At 41.5% G+C, this 15912-nt stretch overlaps 1 protein-coding gene across 2 annotated transcripts in view; it reads left to right on the top strand.

Moving 5' to 3' along the window:
• Positions 1–15912, top strand: part of LOC146786159 (acetylcholine receptor subunit delta-like) — a 146628-nt gene that overhangs the window by 76523 nt on the left and 54193 nt on the right. For both annotated transcript variants that reach the window (XM_085635683.1, XM_085635682.1), the window contains exons 6-8: positions 2918–3033; positions 7838–8038; positions 9144–9255. In XM_085635683.1, coding sequence (XP_085491809.1) covers positions 2918–3033; positions 7838–8038; positions 9144–9255 — 429 coding nt within the window. The remainder of the gene's footprint in view (positions 1–2917; positions 3034–7837; positions 8039–9143; positions 9256–15912) is intronic.

The raw sequence follows: 15912 nt of genomic DNA, 5'->3' as shown, positions 1-15912 counted from the left end.
TCTCTCTTTCTGTATATATATACATCTGTGAGCAAGGGCACCCGCCCGAAACGCGTCAGATTTTGCAGCTCGAAGAATAAAATATTTGTGCCTAAGAATTTGGGACTTGTGTTGTCTTTGGTTCGCAGAGAGGAAGTGCTTAGACAGCCCACTTTTCTTTGATATATATATATATATATATGTACTGAGTAATAGAGTAATATGGCCCAACATTGCCATCAAGGGGTACTGGTGACATCATAAACCCCGAATCCCATGGATCATTAATTGGCGCGAGCTGAAATTATGCTTCTCAACAAAAGGCTTTACTTTGTATTGCCCACCAAAATATTATTTAAATCTAAAAAACTGAAGTTTTGTTTTGTTGTTCCTAGTAGAGTCCTATCGAAATGGTAGTCTCAAAGAATATTAGAGCCATAAAAACACAAGATCATCATAATTTTTTAACACACTTGGGCAGGTTATTTCTTCCTTTAGTAATATTATATATATATATTTTTTTTTGCAAAGTTTTATATAGCGCGAACTTGACCCGAATCCAATCAGGTATCAGAGCACTTTACATAGCACCAGTTACGTTACATGAGGACACATATTCTTTTATTTTTTTTTGTTAGGCACGGGGAGATTAAGTGATTTGCCCAGAATCACAGGAAGTTGAGCGTCATTACCGAGACTCGAACCCAGTTCCCCCAGGTCCATGGTCGAGCGCCCTAGCCGTTAGGCCATGATGAGATGATGAGAGCGGCGGCCGGCACGGGTAAATGCGGTGAGGCGGGGTCGGGGCTGGGTGGGAGGGGCTCAGTTGACAGATGACGGAATAGGTATAATTAAATAAATAAATAATACCTATTCAGTCATCTGTCAGCTTCCCCCCCCCCCCCCCACACACTGCCCCGCACACCGCGTTTACCTGTGCCGGCCGCTGTTGTCATCATTCTCCATATAATATTACTAAAGAAAGAAATAATGTAGCCAGGTATGTTAAAAAATAACTATGCCATCACTGTGAAAAGTGCTGATAAATGGAATAATGAAATTCATGACCACCTCTCTAATTGAGAGCGTTCATTACTTTGGGTTGCCTCATAAGCCTCTGCCTAGAATTCAGACTACAACTAATGTACTGCAGAAAAAGCAATGACAGGGGGTTTCTCAGAAGAATGAGTGTCTATTCTTAAACAATCAGAAACCTAGAACTCAAGAGATCTAAACTTTACCTGAGATATAGAAAACTGCAAAAAAACTACCAGGACAAACTATTGAGTTGGGCCGCCCCTAAGTACTTGAACCCTGGTGAATTTACGCCATTGTCCTCTTCCACCCGAATGAAGGTTTTAGACCTATCTTATCAGCTAATTTAACATAAAACACTTTCACAGGATCAAGGACAGTGTTAAACTCAAGATGATATGTGGCAATGCGTCCCAACAGATACCAGATAGACAGAAAATAAAACAGAATAGTCAAATAAATGACCCTTGCATCAAAAATGCTCGGTACATAGAAATATTTGACTCTTAGACTTGACTTCATGGCATTCTTTTTACTGCTTTGGACCGAGCCTTGTGCTAATTTCCTATATAAATTTTAACATGTATTTCGACTAACTTTATGATTTAGCCTTCTGTATGCCCATTTAATTATTTAATAAACCTTCATGGTTTCTAAACTCTACTGGACTTGACCCTTTTTGACTTAGGGTTCATTTAACTAACTAGGCTGGTTTATTTTCCATCTATTGGGTATCTCCAGAGTCATTACAGCAACTACCCCCACAGATGTGGGTGTACTCCAAGGGCCCAATTCACAAAGGGCCTCCGCACTCGCGGTAGAGGCCGTGCAGTCGAGGCAGGTGCCCCGTACTCGTGGCTGACGTCTGAATTACAGTTTCTCACTGCGAAGAACATTTGTGAGTCTGGGCCCAAGTCTATAGCATTAGATGGGAGAACTGGAAAAAATGAGTCAGAGGAGATTTACAAAACAGCAGCACAACTTGCACAATATAAGATGCTAACATGTTTTCAGACCTCCATGATGGGAAGGGAGAAGACAGAGAGGATGGACATCTGATTGCATTGAATAACGGACTACCTCAATGCTGCTCAGCACACTTGGATTTCCGAACCTATTATGTTGAACCCTGCTTTATTGTATCAACCCCAAGACAACGTGCACACTAAGGGGCAGATTTATGTTGGACTTGCGCCACTTTTACGCTGCCGTTGCGTCACTTTTGTGACGCAGCGGCGGCGTAAACCCTGCGCCACGTTGCGCCCGATTTACATCGTGACGCATCTATGGAGATGCGTCACAGTGTAAATCCCTGCGCCACATGAAACCTGCGTCAGGTTTCATGTGGGCGTTTCTACGCAGGGGGGCGTTCCGTCGCAGGAACGCCCCTGAAAAGTGACTCCGTGAAATCTACAAGATTTCACTGAGTTACTTTTCCAACGCTGATGCGTCAAAACCCTGCGCCTGCTTGAAGCAGGCGTAAGGCTTGATGCACCACGTTACAGATAGGGCAAGTTGGAAGAGTGCTGGAGTTGCGTGTCGCACGCAACACTGCTTCAGTACTGCACCAACTTTACGCCCCAGATGCGACACGCATCTGTTTATTCCTGCGCCATGATGTGCCGCATCTTTCCTGGCGCATCCCTGCTGATTTGCAGAGATGCACCAGGCAACATAAATCTGCCCTATTGAGGTTATCTCAGGACTCAAGTACTACCTCAATGCTGCTCAGCACACTTGGACTGCCAAACTTATATGTAGAATACTGCATATTGTATGGATCTTGCTCAAAAACTGTTGTGAAGCGCTCCGATACCCTCGGGTCAGGCTAGCGCTATATAAAACTCCTTAATAAATAAATAACCAGTAACAATCAAGAGTCTCTGTTCCTGTTTTGGTTCAGCTCTCTAGCCTACAGCGCCAAGGAGATCACGATGAAGCTTAATGTAGACCACGACCCAGAAAAAGACAAGCCGTACATGGTGGAGTTCATCATCATCGACACAGAGGCCTTCACAGGTGAGGAGACCCTTCGCTTTCAAGCGGCCTTCCCAAAGCAAAAGGCAGGGTATCATTGTTTGAATTATTTACGGAAAAAGTGGTGTGTGATTTAAGTTATCAGTGAAGGGACAGTGCAATAATTGCCCTAAAAGAAAAGATAAGAGGAAATGTTGAGGCAGAAGGATCCTGAGTTCAGTGAGGGAGCAGGAGGTAAACAAGTTGCTAGTGGCTGTGAAGGGTCTGAACTGGGGGGGGGAATCCATATAATATTATTTTATTTCAAAGGACAAATAATTTTAAAATCCAGCTGTACAGTGATGTAAAGTATGAGTTTCTAATAGAAATATTAGAAATATATGACATTTATAATGCAACCATTTCTGGTAAATTGTCATGGGATTCTTTTGTATATGGTAATACCCCTCAGCTCAACCCTTTATTGGTCTGGAGATTCCTATAAACATTACCTCCTCTAAACCAAACCTAAGAGGACTTGGGGCCTGCTGGGGCCACTACAATACTATTTTATTAGTTTGTTTCTGAAACTCCACTTGAAAATTCACATACAATAGAGGCTAGCAGATTATGTGACATCACACAGCCAGGTAAAATGTGTAAGGTAGATTTTAAACTATCATTATTCCAGTATATAACTGATAAATTATTTATCAACTATTCAAACTATTAGTTTAATAATAAAGTGGAACATACACTCCTACTAACGTGATTGATGGGTTCTGTACGTTGTATACCACACAGACAGTAAGTATGTCTTACTCCTGTACGTTTCCAGTATTCCTGAGATGTAAAACGTGTGTTCCATGGCTGACTTTTCTTGGTCTGTTTCTCTTTAGATGTCAAAAGCTTTTTATTCACTAGTTGGCAGAGCTGACAGACTTGTTTACGATTGACAGTGCAACTGCCTCTCATACGATAGACCATCAGAGTGGGAAGTGTTGGGAGGCATTGTGTGCAGTATCCAGCACAGTGATGCTAATGTCAGTCTTTCACCCCTCAACCAGTGATCATAAACAAAGGAATATTAGAACACTGGAATGTTGGGAGCTCCATTGAACACAATGGAGGTGCTTGTAATGGCTGGTAGAAGCCCAGAGCTCCAACATTCCAATGCTGCAAACAATAGCCTAAGCGAGCCTGAGGTGGTTTGAATCCCCTCAGGCTCACTAAGGCCTTTGTTTTATTTGTTATAACATTCTGCCCTCTATGGGCAGAATGTTCTAACCGCCGTAGATGGGCTATACTGGCTTTTAAGGGCCCACTCCCTTATTAAATGCTGGAGCGGGACTTTAATAGTTGGCATAGCCCATCTACGGCGGCCTATAAGGCTATTAGAACATTCTGCCCATAGAGGGGGCAGAATGTTATAACAAATAAAACAAAGGCTATATGAGGGCCAGTAGTAGAAGTAGAAAAGGGGGATTCAGATCAGAGAGAACACACAGACACAGGACTGCACCACTCTGACTCGTTACTTTTGTTTGTCAAGTAGGTCTGGAGAATGTAGTGGCTCTCTACCAGAGAAGGAGATATCGTAAGTAATTTGTCATCAAGGGTTCTAAGCTCGCCGTTAATTCTCAATGGATATATTTTAACAATATCTCTGTGTAAGGAACTCTCATTACTTTGATGGGAAGCTGGTAGTTTGTGAAAACAAAATGTACACAAGCACTTCTCCCTATGCCTTAAATTTCTACCTCAAGCTTCATCACGATTCTCTTTCTTGTTGAAGATTGGTTATAGTTCCTACTTAATGTCTGTAGAAGTGCAAAATTACTAACGCTTGTTAATGTCCTGTTATTCCCTTCTCTTTAGCTGTTTGTATATGCATGCAGGCAGTCTCATATCATCACACCATGCCACACAGTGAGACTGCGGCTCCTTTACCCCAATCAATGGTAGGTTTCCTACTTTCAGAAGTCTACCTCCTGTCTCACAGACACCGAGTTTAATTTTAAGAAGCACACAGGAAAGTGACGGTGCACTGCCTGGGTTCTTGAATCCACCTGTCTATTGGACAGAATTTGAATGTGACTTAATTCTTCGTCATTTATGACAGCTCTGCCTACCTCTTGAGCCTGTTTTATTGCTGCCTTTAGAGATACTTCCTTTGAATGTCGTTGACCCAACCCTGATGATGACCCTGCGCTAAATTACTTCCAGGGGTTGAAACGTCAACCTTTTTACTATCTTTGAATGGCACTCACACAAACTATTAGGAATACCTCAAGTCCCTGTAGACACTTTATCTGGCATGTATCTATGAGTTTAGGAGATTCTGCTGCCATGGATTTGGTATTTGTGCATCTCCACCTCATTTGTAAGGAACAGCAGCTCTTTGTGTTGGTTATATTACCCATATTGCAAGGGATTTAGGGTCACCCTTTGAAACTTAGTGGAGTTTGACTTCTGAGGGGAAGGTGCTTAGCAATTCAGTAAACCTGCAGGAGCAACTGGTTCCTGTGTCTCCAAGGACATGGTCCATACTGCTCACAAAGATGATCTATTTGACCTACAGCCTCACGGTCCCTGTAGAACTTGCCTGATGAATATAGCATGCTACAAAGCATGCTTTTAAATCGTGTTCCATTACAACACGGTCATTACAACAATCGCGTTGTTAGAAAGTGATACCTTTATAACGCAAGTCATTAGATCGACTTGCACTAGATGGCGCTCCAACATTAGGAATAGTATAATTTACTATTCCATGATATCCACCTTCCATAGGATATCAAGGCTAAGTCAGTCCTGAAGCAGGCATAAGGAAAGTAGCGATAACAGGGGTTATCGCTACTTTTCCTGCCGCTATGATTCATAGCGTGGGGCTTGATGATAGGAGAAATGTCGCTTAGCGACATTTCTCCTGTCATGTCAGGTCAGGAACGCCCACTTTGCATCTCATTAGAGATGCAAAGCCTGGCGTTAAGAATAGGTGCACTAATGCAAGGTTTCACGCGTTAGCGTGACCTTGCTAATTAGGCGATAAAATTATCGCCGCTTTTCAACCGAAAACAGCCGCAAAAGCAGCGATAATTTTCTATCGCCGCCTTGTAAATATGCCCCACTATTCCTTAGGGTGGAGCACCATCTGGAGCAAGGCGATCTTATGACTTGCGTTATACAGGTATCGCGTTCTAACAACACGGTCGTTATAACAACTGCGTTATAATGGAACGCGATGTAACAACCACGTTGTAAAGGTTGTTTCCCTTGCCTGACTCATAATCTTTGAAACAGTGCCACAGATCTCCCCCAAACCATGGTTTAAGCTGTATTAACCTATGTCCTTGCCTATGGCTATAGGTGTGTGCTTGGTGAAAGCTTTCCCAGTTATTTTTCTCTCTCTATGGCACACTATTGCGCAAAGATGGAAGTTGAAGATATTGAAGGCTTTTAAATGAAATCATCAGGGGTTCAAATGTTTCATTTTCTAACTCACTAAAGTCATTTACATGGGGTGCAAAGTTCTACAGGAAGGGTGATTTTAAGATGGAATATTGAGCCAGACATTCTCAGTCTAGGGTGAGATCGACATATGCGTAGCTCAGGCCTCGTCATGTAATCATGTGACAACATTTTAGGTATTATTTTATAAATCATATCAGTAGGAGGACTAGGCAAAATTTTATTTACGCTTCGTAATTTGCATAAGCGTGGGTCAATTGTGTTAGCTTATTATGCGAAATTCCCCAAATTACTCCAAAATGCTACATCATGTACTTATGCAACCATTCGTGGCAAAAATATAGCATGGGAGTGCAGGAACTTTGCGAACAAGCAGAAAGCAAGCAGGCGCTGTTCACGGCAATATTGGGGCATATTAACAAGACGGCGATAGAAAATTATCGCCGAAAAGCGGCGATAATTTTATCACCTAATTAGCAAGGTCGCGCTAACGCGTGAAACCTTGCATTTGCGCACCAATTCTTAACGCCCAGCTTTGCATCTCTAATGAGATGAAAAGTGGGCGTTCCTGACCTGACATGACAGGAGAAATGTCGCCAAGCGACATTTCTTCTATCATCAAGCCCCACGCTATGAAGCATAGCGGCAGGAAAAGTAGCGATAACCCCTGTTATCGCTACTTTCCTTACGCCTGCTTCAGGACTGACTTAGCCATGATATCCTATGGAAGGTGGATATCATGGCTAAGTTTGTGGGGCCCTATCAACAAGCTAACGCCACATTTCGTGAGATTATCGCTGGATTTCCAGCGATAATAAAACCCAGCGATAATCTCACGTTAGGCAGTTAGCGCTAGGATTTTTATCGCTTTTGACATAAGCGTTGCTAATAGCATGCTATCTCAGCGATACAAAATCCACGCTAGCCGGCGATAATTATCCTAGCGCTAAGTGCGCTTAGCGATAATTATCGCCGGTTGTTGCTGATATGCCCCATTGTTCTTTATGCCTTTTTTACTGCAAACCTTGATGCAAGGACTCATGTTGCGCCGAAATATAGCAATAAATGACAGATTCGCATTAGCGTTATTATGCATAATGCACACTATTTCTTCCTGAATCACAATTTTGCAGACCCCCCAAGAGTAGCCATCAAGGCATCCAGCTTCTTATGCCCAGGAGTGGCCCGTGCACGTAAGAGTGGTGGGGCGGGGCAGGGGGAATCGACAAACGAAGACGAGGACAAATTAATTATTTATTTCAATCTCCCTCAATGTCATCTGTCGAGTTCACCCCTCCCCTCCCTGCCCCACCGCTCACACTTGCACGGGCAATGCTTATGCCTGAAAGAGGCAACCCCTTCTACCTTTGACTTTTTGATATTTCTCTTCCACCAGAAAATGGCGAGTGGGAGATAGTTCATCGACCAGCCAAGATGAATATTGACAAAAGTGTACCGATGGACAGCAACAAGTACCAGGACATCACATTCTACCTTATCATCAAACGCAAGCCGCTCTTCTACGTCATCAACATCCTCACACCCTCCATCCTCATCGCCTTCCTTGCCAACTTCGTCTTTTACCTGCCCGCAGACAGTGAGTCATGAAGTAATGAGGGTGGATCCTTTGCATGGCACTGCACGTGTGCACGTGTGCTGTCGGTGGGTGGAGGGGCATGAAGGAGAGGAAGGGGGCTACACTTTAGCTATCAGATCTGGAGAGCCATGCTCTCACCTCCACCGAACATCATTCTGTAGTTGTGGATAGGCAAATGCTAGGATCATTCCAAATTGAGATTGTTCAAACAGGAATTTAAAAAAAGTGGAGTTTTGAATCATGATTTTGATTGGTGAGCGATATTTGATACAACCAATCAGAATCGGTTTTTCCTTAACTCCTTTTGCAACTTGAAATACAATGAGCGTGAACACGCATTGCATTCTCCAGATGGTAACATGTAAAAACTTTTAGATATCTGTGTTTGCCAGATATCTGGGTCCTTAAACCATCCATAATTAGGGTGAAAAGGACCCCTCCTAGCTTTGGGCCCTAGTGCCGCTGCACCTGCTGCTCCATTTATAAGTACACCCCTGTGTCATAGTACAGCTTTGGCCCTTGGGTGATGTTGAAAATTAGGGGATCATTCTACCACAATATAGATGTTAGTCCAGAATACCTTTCTCATATAAAGCTTTGTGTCAAGTGTATTTCATATTATTTTACACTAAAAGTGTATTTGTCCCTAAATAATTTCACTTAAATTCTAATAGGTTTGGAGGGGGCAGTGCTAATGGGAATGCAAGTTTATAACTGGATACCAAAGAACGTAAGTGTTGTGTAGTGCTGGAAGGGGGGGAAACTAAATTTATTGGCCATGGAAACCTGTGTCAGATACTGGGAAATATAGGGAACAAAAAGCACATTATTAAGATATATGTTTGCATAAAATGGCCAAGTAAAGAAAGTAATGCCATCCAGTGGCTACCTGGATACTGTCACAGTCTAGGGCCAATAGTTTTGAGAAAGTGAAACTAAAGGGGCAGGCACTGCTCCAATCGTACAGCAGGGGACGCTACCAGACAGCAGACGCCTGGGTATCCTGTCTTGCACCCTATGGTTCTGTTTCTCTTTCAGTACCTCTGGCTCCCAATGCCTTCCCTGAGCTAGGACTTCTTTTCAAATGTAGTCTCCTTGCTTCCAGGTGGGGAGAAGATGACGGTGTCCATATCTGTCCTGCTGGCCCAGGCTGTCTTCTTGCTCCTGATCTCCAAGCGTCTGCCGGAAACCTCCCTGGCTATTCCACTCATCGGCAAGTGAGTCCTGTTGTGCGCAGTGGCCCTTGGGTTTGAAATGTTGAGGCCCTCATTTCTAAAGAAGACAATTTATTTTAGTTTTTTGTAGTTTTTTAAAGTCCAAATCAATGTTTTTTTTTCACTATCCATTGACAGTACCTTATGTTAGACTTCTGAGGTACCAGCCGGCGCAGACGGTATTTTACTGTCATTCCCAGCTTGAATAGCGGGAAGGAGGCCCAAAGCTTTTGTTATGGTCTTGTTGTATATAAAGCCTACAGTGGAAGCCATTAGCATGAATAACAGGATCTGACTCTGGTAATTCACTGTTGTGATACTATTTTTCTTAAATGATATATGTGGTCCCCTCTTTACTCTTCTGTGCCTCATATATTTTGGAAGCACGGGAACCTGTTTTAGGATGACTACATACAACATAAAATTACATGTGGCCAAATTGTGATTAAAGTGGATGTTGTTCACATCGGGGTTCTGAGTGACATCATAAACAACTTGAGCTTGGATCTTGTTGTCTATTTCCTCAATATCATCATGATGATTCACATTTACCCATCTTTATGTTATGTAAGGTTTCCATTGGAAACCTCTATCATGAATGCCACATTCTACATCTGGTCATTCACTGCTATGATGAACACCAGTGGGAAACAAAAGGTGGTCAAAAGTAAAGAACAGGGATGCGTTTCACTTGGAGGTACTTTGTGACAAGCTGCTCAAGTTTCGCTATCATTGTATATTTGATGTCAGTCAGAACACTTTAGTGAAAAACATCCCAATAATTTACTATTAACACTTTACAACTCTTTATATGTTCTTAATGTTTTAAGGTACTAAAGATATTTGTAGAAGTCTCAGAAAGAGACCTAGGATGTTTGAAATTATAAAATGAGTAGCCTCCTGAAGCCGCTCAAGTTGATGTCAACCAATGAACTTTGGGTTATTTTAACAGGAAGTAGCTGGTCCAAGATACCCTTTCTTGCCATCTGTTGGTAAAAAGGAGAACTACTCAAAAGTTGTTTCAGAGTGATCCTGGAATTCTGGAATAAATGGCCAATAATAATGATTTCATCTTAAAAAAATAGATCTATTTGGGATGTCAAATTCAAAGGAGAATGAATCTTTAGAAGGTCTATAAATCACTATAAGAGAAATTGCCTCGGGGGGGTGGTAGAATCTTAACCTACAGTGGTCGCATTTAAAAAAAGCAGGACATACATTTTCATCCACCCATCTAATCACCTTGAACGGATTCAAATTTAAATTCACATCATTTCCAGGTCACTCCCGGAATGCTGCCCCAGAGTCACATACTATGGCCTGAGAGGTCTCTGCCGAGGGCTATACAGGTTGTTAAAGGCCCTGAACCCCTCAAGGAGTTAGAGGGCCTTTAACAACCAGTATAGCCCAAGGCAGAAGGGCAATTAGGCTATTAGAAAATTCCACTTACTAAGGGTAGAATGTTCTAAATTAAAACGGGAGAAACATGAAGACAAACATTGGAATGTTTGAGCTTCAGGTTTATATCGGCCATTCGAAGCCCGGAGCTACTCCATTGTATTCATTGGAGTTCCCAACATTCCAATATTCTAATTTAGGAAATGTTTTGTCAACTCCTGGCTATGCCTGTGTGTTGACTCTATGTTGGCAGTGGTTTTAATATGGCCTTATAGCCCCCTGTAGTGGCTATACTGGCCATTAAAGGCCCGCTCCAGTGTTAAAGGCCCGAGCCAAAAGTGAGTGTCTTTAACTAGGGAGCTGGCTTGTAATGGCAGGTGTAGCCTGCTATGGAGGGCTATAAGGCTATTATAACATTCCACCTACAGAGGGAATAATGTTCTATTGAGTAAAACAAAGGCCTCGCAGAGACCCAGGGAGTTGAAATCCCCTCAGGCTCCAGGAGGCCTTTGTTCACAGCAACAGCTGTGAAAGGAAAGCATTTGAAAGTTGATGCTCCGGGCATCTGGCAGCCATTAGATGCCCAGAGCACTCCATTGTCTTCAGAGAAGCTCCCAACATTCCAGTGTTCTAATTGCAGATTGTGCACAGTCATGCATGCTGAAATGGCGTCACGTTTGAGAAATGGTGTTTATTTTGGTCTTGCCTGACAGCACAGCTCTCACTCAACTTGGTGTGACCAACAGAAAAAAAGCTTTAAGAAGCACATCAGAGAGACAGACTTTGGCTCTGAAGAATTCTAGATCTTCTTTCATACAGGAATTCATGGGGTCCAAGTTGTGTGCTTCAGTTAAAAAAGAATTGCACAGATTATGCTCAGTACTGTAGGCCTGAGCTGGCTATGCAGACAAGCTATTGATCAAGACAGCAAGACTGATTGGTTCATTAGGAAAAGTTATGTCCAAAGTTGTAGCTGTGATCTGTTTGTTATGAAAAGTTACGAAAGAGGCAGTAGATTTGACTCATTGTGAAAAACATATATTGCAGGCTATTGGCTTTTAATTATGGATTTTTATTACACTGTGTTAAAGTATGGAAATAAGTATTTTAGCTCCAGCGCTGAGAAATATATTTGCACTGTGATAATCCCTGCGAGGCCATATTAAGAGGGGTTGTGTATTGTGTTCCCCCCTACAATTATATACATATTTGTAATTTCATGCATAACAGCTAGCTAAGTGTATGGAAGTATCTGGACTAACTCCATTAGCTTTCTGTCAGGTTCTTGTAATAATTTAAACCCTAGTGAGATACATGAGTTCACATTCATAAAGGGAGTTTGGGTCTTTTGCCAATGTACTCTGTAAGTGTCATGCACATTCTACTTCTGCCATGAGAGCATCTAGCCTGGGACAATGGATCAGCCCACACTAGTGATTAGTTCAATTGCCTTTTGAGTGACAACAACATTTTTCTCTAATCACATGTACGCATGTGCATGAAAATGGATGTGCATCAGTGCCAGGGGTGGAGAGACAGTGCTTTACTTTTTCATTTACTCCTTCTTTAGGCTGTTTTCAATTATTGATTATTTTTGTATTTTTTTAGAGCGCCTGACTATTCTCCACTCTGTTATTGGGGCGTTCATTTCATCTGCCTTGTCTCACATCCCACGCGGCCACTGCTTGTACAGTTTAAAACAATGATACACTATGAAAATTAACCTTTTATGATGATCGTTCACAGTTATATTTAATTTTTTTAGCTTATATTTTACAGGAGACATACTTGCCATGATTTGGCAGAAGCATTTTTTTCACATCTATTCTTTTACTTTAGTTTGTGTGTGTGGTTTACTGTTAGTCGGTGAGTGAGTGAATGCAAGAAGGCGTTGGTGGGTTAATGCATGAGTGCACCAAAAAGTGTTTATGATATGTTATTGATAGCCTAAAGTAAAAGTGACTGAAGAGGTGCTTTCATATTATATTTGTTTATTTCATGGAGCAGGCTATTAAAAATACTAGATTACAAAATCACATTAAAATAATGTTTTCACTGTACAAATAGAATTTCCTACAGCATATGCAAACGTTATATTTCCTTTCACCCATAGGTTTCATCCATAAGTTTCATAGGCGCTGTACAAGTAAAGAATTTGTATGTAACAAACAGGGGGAACAGAGTGTTTGCTGAATATTAAAAAATAAGTTGCAGTCACATAAAATATATGTCCTTGCAAAAAATCTCTTAAAATATATATATATTCTATCACACCCTGGCAGTGAGAGACATTAAAATGTAAATAATGCTCCCCCAGCCATGGGAGATGACTTTCATGATGAGTGGCGCATTACTTTTTTTAAAACAAATTTTAAAAATCACATTTCGTGATTTTCTTTTTGGAAAATAAAAAAAGAAAACTGTTTGGTGCACGGCTGCATCATCCTGATGCAACCCTGCACCATACAGCAAAATGCATTGGCAGGAGCCGCTGTGATGGCGATTCCTTTCAATGCATTATAATTGACCGCCTGCTTGGTAGTCAATTATAAATCTGGCGGGCAGTCGCTCCAATATGGGGGCAGTGTAATAAACAAATTATAAATTAGACCATTAGTCTGCCAAAAACGTAATTTACTCTGTCCCCCCAACAGAATGGCTGACCATCTGCCAAATTATAAATAGGGCTCCCGGTTTTATAGTATTTTTTTTTAACATTTCCGTCTGTATTTATTCATATTTTTTTTTTTCCCATCTTATTAGTATATATCCATATTTATTTTGTGGTTTGTGAATACGTGGAGTCAGAATTGGTAGATTTCCACATTTATTTGACTGATAAACACTCATACTTTGATGCTTGTCGCATTTACGTAAATTCATCAGCCAATTATAGCAAAACACTACACCCACAGGTAAATAATAGCAATTTACTAAAAATATATTTTAACATATGCCTCTATTTAAAGATATTTGAACCTGTTTTTCAACTCCCCACGCTGTCGATCTGCTCATCTGTTGTCTTGGAATTCACAACAGACAGCATGGAAAGTCACTCATTAGAAGCACAATTGTCAGTATTTTTCAACTTTTAAAAATAAATACAGACAGGAAACACATTGCTTTCCATCTGTATTGATCTGTAAAAATCATTAAAAACTGAAAACTGGGAGCCTTAATTATAAATGATAAATAACCCTTTCCAGTAGCTCTTACTAGCAGCTCTGTGGGGTGGAGATCTCTGACTCAATCCTCGCCAACTTTAAAGGATATTATGCAAACATATAAATTGATGGATGTCTACCAGCATTTCTGAACCACTTTGAAAGATTAAACATACTATGCGTTGGTCATTGATGCTTCATCCCGTAGTAACTATTGACTGGTGTTTGGAACATCTGTACTTACACTTTGGGAATGTCTACCATGCATTTTCTTAGACCACTCCCAGTGATCCTTACTCTTGAGTACCCCTAAGTGGAATGGGGAAGTAGATCCTGGAGGTTCTTGTCTCGTGTACTCCTAAATTGGTTGTTTAGAGAAGACATTTCTGAGTGTGCTGAAGAATACTTTAAGTACAACGATGGGTCAGTATTAACATATCCACTCCTTTGAGAAGCCTTTAAGACTTTCATTAGGTGTGCATCAATCTTCAAACAGATGGGGTTCTTAAATCAATTTGAAAAACAATAAAACGATTGGAAGGGAAACTAAAGCTCCTTAAAACTCAAAACTTAAATAACCAAGACATCACAATAGCGCATCAGATCTACACAAAATTGTTTGAACTCAGGGAAGAGGCTGATAGAGAGCGAACGTACTTAGGGAAGCATGCAGTGGCTAGGTCGTATTGAGAGGGTGATTGACTTGGATCTGGCTGTTGAACACTAGAAAGGCTTTAGGTTTGTAAAAATAACTGATGGGGCAAGTACACTGCTAAGCATGGAGGGTTGGCTAGACTATTTTAGGCACCCTCCTGTGCATTGATGCCTTCTTGGGGTGCCAGGAATGTGGCTGAGAGGACATGCCAAGAATGTCCTCTGCCTTAATCATGGCCCAGTGCAGTGACAATATTTTATAATTTAATAAAGCATTTGAATACCAATCTACCATCAAGACTCCAATTGGTATTTGCGTGTTTTTATAAAATTATTAACATTAACATTAAGAAACATCGACTCAGCGCTTTTGGCACTCCTTCCCTGTCTTAGTATGGATACCCACTGCATTGCACCATGTCAATCTCTCACCATACTTGGCCCAACACTGCTGAGATCAGTTGGGTTTCTGCAGCCTCATAAAGCTGACCCCATTATAATCAGTGAGGGTCGGGGCTCTCTTTTCTCGTCCCTCATCCATTTTAGGGTTTTGGATAGCAAAAGGAGCAGATGTATGGAAGAGGATGATGTTGTGGTCAGAGGAAGGCTGAGAATGACCAAAAAATGGCAGACTTGCTGTATCCTGTATATATAATTTTTCATTTGCCGCATTAGGTGGAGATGTCTACTGTGAGAACCGAGGTCTCCCCGTGTGCAGATTGAAACTTCACATGTAGGGAGGAGTCTTCCAATGTGGAGAGGACCCCTCTGCTTTAAAAAATTAACAAAAACAATTAGGAAGTGGTTTTGGATATGATGTATCTACAACAATGACATTAATATTGTGAGAAATGTGGTTGTTGTTTGAGGGGAGTGTGAGCCCTTCTCAAGCACAAGCCACAATCCTTGTATGGGTGAACCACAAACAGTCACTAAATTAACCTGTGCTTCACTCTCTGGTAGCTTGGCACTAAAGCAGTCAGGCTTAACTTAGAGGCAATGTGTAAAACGTTTGCACAGTACACAGTACACAAACAGCAATAAAGTGAAAACACAACAAAAGAAAGATCCCACACCAATTTAGAAAAATGGAGACCAAAATGACAAAAATTCAATCAGAAGAACTGGAGGTTTGCAATTTTAAAGCTTAAGAAGAAAGTAGCGTCAAAAGGCACAAGTTCAGGACAACCACATTGGAGCGCAGGCTAGAGACAGGTCCAAATTCACTCAATAAGTGTTGTCCCTTATATCCGTTGCGCGGTCGGGCTTAGCATCTCTTTGTGCTTTTTTTTGTGGAACCTTCAGTTGGGCTAGTACTGCACCTTTACCCCATCTCCAAGGGACAAGGACTGGAGGGACACCACTTGGAGGGCCAGAACTCAATTAGGCTGGGTCCAGATGCAAGTTCAAGGTGGTTGGAGCCTTTTTCAGTCTTCTGAAGGCA

This window comes from Triturus cristatus, chromosome 11 (genome assembly GCF_964204655.1).
Source record: "Triturus cristatus chromosome 11, aTriCri1.1, whole genome shotgun sequence".
Classification (NCBI taxonomy): domain Eukaryota; kingdom Metazoa; phylum Chordata; class Amphibia; order Caudata; family Salamandridae; genus Triturus; species Triturus cristatus.
Note: the sequence above shows the minus strand (reverse complement) of the source record. Positions and strands in the feature narration are given on the sequence as shown.